The sequence below is a fragment of the Conger conger genome, chromosome 13 (assembly GCF_963514075.1).
Source record: "Conger conger chromosome 13, fConCon1.1, whole genome shotgun sequence".
In the NCBI taxonomy this organism is placed as follows: domain Eukaryota; kingdom Metazoa; phylum Chordata; class Actinopteri; order Anguilliformes; family Congridae; genus Conger; species Conger conger.
Genome location: NC_083772.1, coordinates 10344619 through 10350976, shown reverse-complemented (window position 1 = coordinate 10350976; position 6358 = coordinate 10344619). Strand labels below are relative to the sequence as shown.

General features: G+C 38.2%; 1 protein-coding gene across 1 annotated transcript; it reads right to left on the bottom strand.

Annotated features, from left to right (window-relative positions):
- Positions 1–200: 200 nt before the first annotated feature.
- Positions 201–1196, bottom strand: LOC133108328 (olfactory receptor 1M1-like). Its single transcript, XM_061217800.1, has one exon. The coding sequence runs from the start codon at positions 1185–1187 to the stop codon at positions 201–203; it is 987 nt and encodes a 328-aa protein (XP_061073784.1). The 5' UTR covers positions 1188–1196.
- Positions 1197–6358: the final 5162 nt, after the last annotated feature.

Below are 6358 nucleotides of genomic sequence, written 5' to 3'. Positions count from 1 at the left end.
TCATTACAGAGTCAAATGCACATTAAATTGCCACTTGTCTGTATACATACTAAAATAGACTTATGATAATATTTTACTTTTTTTGGGGAGAATCCCTTAACCTCTTCTATGTGAAGGAATTCTTACCCTCTGCCTCCACCTCTACAGTTTGTGATACATTTAAAAAAAAAAAAGAGTTCTTGTAATATCCATTCATTCCTTTATTTTGATTGTTTCTTCTGGTTGTGGCTTTTCTTCATTTTTTTTCTGAAAAGTTTCTTTGAGAACTCCTTAACTTCTTCTGTGTTCAGCACATAAATTATTGGGTTCATCATGGGGATAATGGCCTTTGCCAGTGATGTACTCATTACCCTGACATTTGGCTGAATTGTAGAAGCTAGTGCAGTAATGTAGGTGCCCAGTATTGGAAGATAATAAAGAGTGACCAGCATTAGGTGGGCAGAACAAGTCTTAATGGCTTTAAATCGCCCTTCCCATGAAGCTATTTTAAACAGTGCATGAGAAATAAGTACATATGATAGTACTATAAAAATAAAAGGTGCACAAAATAATGATACTGTAATAACAATCCCCATGTTACGATTGGCAGTAGAATCACTGCATGCCAAAATACACGTAGGTCCATGGTCACAGAAGTAGCTTTTTATCACAATAGATTTACAAAAGGACAACCTGGTAACCAAAGTCACCGTGATAATCAGTATAACAGAATCAAATGCCCAAACCACTGTTAATATCACAGCCATTGCTGGCACTGTGATAATGGAATGGTATCTCAGTGGCAAGCATATTGCCACCAATCTATCATATGCCAGAACAGCAAGAGTGAGAGACTGCAAACAGGTAAAAAAAAACACAAAAAACATGTTGGCCAAGCAAGCATCATAGGAGATGTACTGGGAATCAAAAAGAAACATTGCAATTAAATTTGGAATAAGAGCAGTGCTTTCACCCAAGTCAGCTACAGCCAAATTAAACACGCCCATATACTTTGGGGTGTGAAAACTGCGCTCTGTGCATATACTTAACAAGACAAAGGAGTTCCCCAACACAGACACCACAAAAACAAAGCACAAAAAAACATAGTAGTATTTGGCATGGGGTATGTTATTCAAACCATTAATGAAAAAAAATGTGGGACGCACAAAAGTTGCATTTAGAGAGATGGTGGAATTCAGGGAGCTCATAGCAGATGATTTCTTCTCTTTGTTGCTTTTTTTTTGTTTCCTGCAAGTAAAATAGAAAAAACATATACATTTAATAACTGAATTGCATTGAATGCAGTCAATTTACTCTCACATTTTGAAGACTTAATGATTTATTTTGTCCAATTAATTTTGAGCCCGTAAAATTGGAGGGACTATGTATAAAAATGGCTGTAATTCCGACACCAGTCACCTGATTTAGGAGTCACTACCCTCAAACTAAAGCGGAAAGTCTGCACTTTCTCATTCATTATTTATATCCAACTCCAATATCCTGTGGCAGACAGCTAAAATAAAAATAACTTTGGAATAACTGTTGTTAATCCTAGAGCTCATTGATGGGGAATGGGGGTAAAAAGGGGTACTCTGCAGCTGTTTGTCATGGGAATTGTTGCCGGTTGCAAAGGTTCGTCACTGACAATAACAGGGGTACCAGCAAAGTACCTCCCAGATCCAGACCCACTGGTCTTTTGGATGTATTTGCTTTTAAAAAAGTAAGATAAATTAATGATACGAAAAAGTTCTTGCATGAGGCCCAATGTCTGGTTGTGTTCTTTAATCCAATGTGACAACTTACGCCACATGGTGTGACAGTGGGGCAAATTGTCACAAGTGTACATCCTCTACTTAACTGTATATAACTCTGTACTGCAATAAGATATGTAATGACTACAAAGGATGTGCCTGAAACTTCATTCTTTCATTTGGTATGACATTTATTGCACTGTGATGTATTGTACCGAAGGAATGTAATGGAGTGAAAAGTGTGACAATATGCCCTGCTCTCTTTGGCAAAAAAAAAAATTAGAATCTACGTGAATCACCATCTAGGTAAACATGTCCCGAGTTAAAGCAATCCGTTTTTCCATTTTACTTTCATAAGAAAGATCAGTCCAATTATGAAAATGGTCATTGACAGAAAATACGATCTTCAAAGTATATTACTCACCACAATCACCTTTGCAGAGAAAGAGGAAAAAGGTTTACACTAGGTACACCTGGTTGCACATTTAGAGTGCAGGAACATGAACTCTCCTTTTATACATCCTGCTCTGGAGTTCTCTCTACATGTGCCATGGTGATTAACCTAGGGAATTAATTAACTGCAGTAACTCTGTTTTCTCTATAATAAATATTTTATTGACAAACAATGTTAGTTACCAGAATCCAATTCCATCTTCTTACATTTAGTGAACAAGTAGATTTTAATTTGAGGATAGCCAAGTAACTAGTGTTCATGGAATTAGATTTGTAACTCAAAGATTGTAGGTTTCTACTTCTGTCTGCAGTCACATCATCAATGACGAAAAGTGAACCCGTTCCACTGGCAGCCATACAGGCCTAAGCCATAACACCCCCTCCACCATGTTTGACAGATGAGGTGGTGTGCTTTGGATCATGGGCATTTCCTTTTTTTCTCTCCACACTTTCCTCTTTCCATCACTCTGGTACATGTTCATCTTTGTCTCATCCGTCCACAAGACTTTGTTCCAGAACTTGTGGGACTCTTTTAGGTGCTTTTTGGCTGTAATCTCACCTTCAGGCTTCTTTGGCTTGTAGTGTACCGTCTGTAGTCCTGAAGGTGTAGCCTTCTACGTATGGTAGACTTGCAGGTGTAGTCACATCTGCATCTGCATCCAGTATTTGATCTGTTGTAAGGTGGGGTTTCTTCACCAGACTAGACATCAACAGCTCTCTTCTACTTTCACAAATGACATAAATGAATAAACCTGCCAAACAAAGCATGTATGTGAAGCCAATTCAAGAAATACTTGTTGAACCTTAAAATTGGGGGGGGGGGATCATGTACAAAAGGTGCTGTCATTTCTCAACGGTTTATCTGATATTGTACAGGTAACAGGAGAAACCGTGTTATATACTATAGGCAACAGAAAAGATGTGTTTAATTAAAATGAAGTGAGAAAGGATAAGACATTTTCTGTATTAATTAATGATTGGATAACCTTTGCCCTTGGATAAGGATTGGCTGAGCGTGCCAGGTTAAATAGCGCCACCCTGTGCATTTGGCGCGCTCTCAAGTTGAATGCCTAAAAATATGCTCCTTGTCTGTTTTGCAAGTGTTGAGCATGAACCGTGATTTCAAACTCTTCTTGCTCCCAGGGCATTCGTGTCCTACTGAGCTATTAATTTAATAATGTGCTTTCAATTGAATAATGGCTTGCAGCAATGCTCTTGAGGGATAGAGTAAGCACAGATAAATACTACAGGTAAAAAAACAGACATTGTTTCAAACTGGACTATGCTCATGACAGAATATGTGGATGCAAAGATTAAGACATTTGTTGTTTTTCAGTGATAATGGTCTTTTGAGTCATCACCAAGGCTGGAGATATTAATTATACAAAAATACACCGACAATTTCTCATATATGCAAAAATATGGGCAGTCCTGGTCAAAAAGCCTTTTACAATTAATATTGAAGTGAACAGAAGTGAACCTCACCTTTAAATGGTAGAATGTTGAACGTTAATGTGAACATTAATATTTCTTTCAATTTTATAGCAAGATTCCTTTTTATTTTCAAAAGTCTGGGAACTCTTTCAGTTAGTACTTTCCTGGAGGTACTTCATGGTTGAAGTATGCTTTGGATCATTGTTTTGCTGGATACCCAACCTCAACGTCTGAACTGTCCTTTGAACATTAGCCTCTTGCATTTCTAGATATTTAGTGGAATCCATTCTTCCTTCCACTTGCACAATATTACCTGTGCCCACAGCTACTGAGACGGGTGCGTGGGGGTTGGACCCAAAATGCACGACTCAGAAACAATAGTAAAATAAAGTCCCGTTAGGGCTTTATTCGGGACGAGTCCCAGGAGCGTAGTCAATACAAGCAAAGTCCATACACGAAGATCCAGCCAAACAAATACAAAACAAACAAAAAGCACGGTGCCGAGGGAAGAGGCAATCTCGTAGTCGGTAGGCGTGCAGGGAGGTCCGGTAGCAGGAGAGCTGTCAGCGGGGCAGATGAACAGGCGGACGGCAGGCAGAGGCGTAGTCGTGGGCGAAGCGGGAGTCGAAACCATGAAACAATCAGCGGGGCAAAAGTACAAAAACGGTAGGCGGGGACGTAGTCGAGAAACAAAACGAAGGTCACAAAACAGAAATCAATAGTCGATGGTCAGTAAACAGGCGTGGATCGTAACGTGTAATCAAACAGTAAATAATGCTCAAGAGTTGCGTGAAAAAACAGAGGCAGACAATTTCGCAGTGAACAGTAGCGCGACTGGGCTATAAATGCAGGTGTAGACAGGTGTAGACAATTAGTTAGAGCGTAGCAAGGAAATGGAAAACAGGTGCGATGGATGACAAGTTTAACAAGGAGATTAGTAATCGTTAGTAATAAACCTATCCTGCCCTAGCATTAGTAAATTAGTAAATGACATGCACGAGAAAACGTAAGGTAACATGAACACATGATTAGTCTTGTTAGTTTCTACCCAATCCTGATCTAGCGTTAGTAGTTTTAGTAAATAGACAAATAGAAACATTAGGGGAGTGAAGGACAGAACGAGAGAGAGAGAGAGAGAAAAGGCGGAACGCAAGGTTTGCGGAAAAACATGTAAAAGTGTATGCATAACAACGACCAGTTAACGTAACAATAAACATACATCGAAACATAACACAAAGCGAAACTAAGACGATAATCACTCAACATAACCAGGTAATATAATCGTACGAAAACATAACTAGACATGACAAGAAAATAAATCGTAACGAGACATAACTAGACATGACGATAAAATAAATCGTAACAAGAAATAAACTAAACAACATGACAAACCTAGACTAACATAATACATGATAAGACACTACGTGACTAAGACAACATGAATAAACATAAATCAACATAAAACATGGTGAGAAAGACCTTAAACGTGACAGCTACCACACAACCCCAAAGCATAATGGATCCACCTCCATTATGCTCTACAAAAGCATCTTTCTCTGCAAAAGATTAACCCTCTTTTCTCCAAATATACCTTTTTTGGTGGTGGCCTAAAATTTAAATTTTGGTTTTGTCAGTACAAAGCACATTGTTCCAAAAGGCTTCAGGCTTCTCAATGTTCTTTTTTGTTTGTTTGTTTTTTCATACTTCTGACACTTAATTTTGTGTCGAGGTCGTTCTTTCTGGAAACTCTGCCATGTTTTTGTTATTTAAAGTATGTTGTATTGTTGTCCTGTGAACAGCTAGACCTGTGTTTGCAACTCTTTTTGCAGCTCTTTTGCAGTGATGTGTGGGTTCTGCTGATTTCTCGGCAGGTCTTGGTCCATTCTATCTCAAATCTGTCTTGGTCTTGGTCTTCCAGACCTTGTCTTGACTTCAACTGTTATCTTACATTATCTTACATTCTCCAACAATGTTTCTGACAGTGGAAATGGGTAGTTTGAAACTTTGATAGAGTTTTTGTTGCCTTCTTCTTGGTGGAAATGACCCATTTTCATTCTGATATGCTTGGACAAATTTCATCTTGGTGTAACAACCACAATGTCCCGTTTTTGATGAATTAAGAAAAAAAGGAGCACCGTTTTTTTGTTCATTACAAAAATGTATTATTTTTTTAAACAAATTCAACTGAATAGTTTGCGTAATTTGAATAACTGCCAAGCGTTAGGCTATAGAACGCCATTGACTAAAAACTTTAAAAAAATGATTCATACCAAATGTTATTAATATCCTGAGCTCAACTGTATAGATCATCAGACAACAGTCTAGGTAAGTCTATATCTAACTGATTCATGATCACAATGGATAAACGATATGGAATAATTGTTATCGCTGTGCTGTTTGTCTGTCTTATTGTTACTCTTTCTTGTTGTGAAGCCAAAGAAAAAATGTATGTCAGTGGTCAGAATGTGAAACATCAGAATGTGAATTTTTTATCCAAGTGACTTTGACTGTGGAATGATTGTTGGTGGCAGACAGGGTGGTTTGAGTATCTCAGAAACTGCTGATCTCCTGGGATTTTCACACACACTAGTCTCTAGAATTTGCAGAGAGTGGTGCAAAAAAAAAAAAATCCAGTGAGATTCTGCAGACAGAAATGCCTTGTTAATGAGAGAGAGAAGAGCCAGACTGGTCAAAGCTGACAGGAAGGTGACAGTAATGTAAATAACCACACATGACAACAG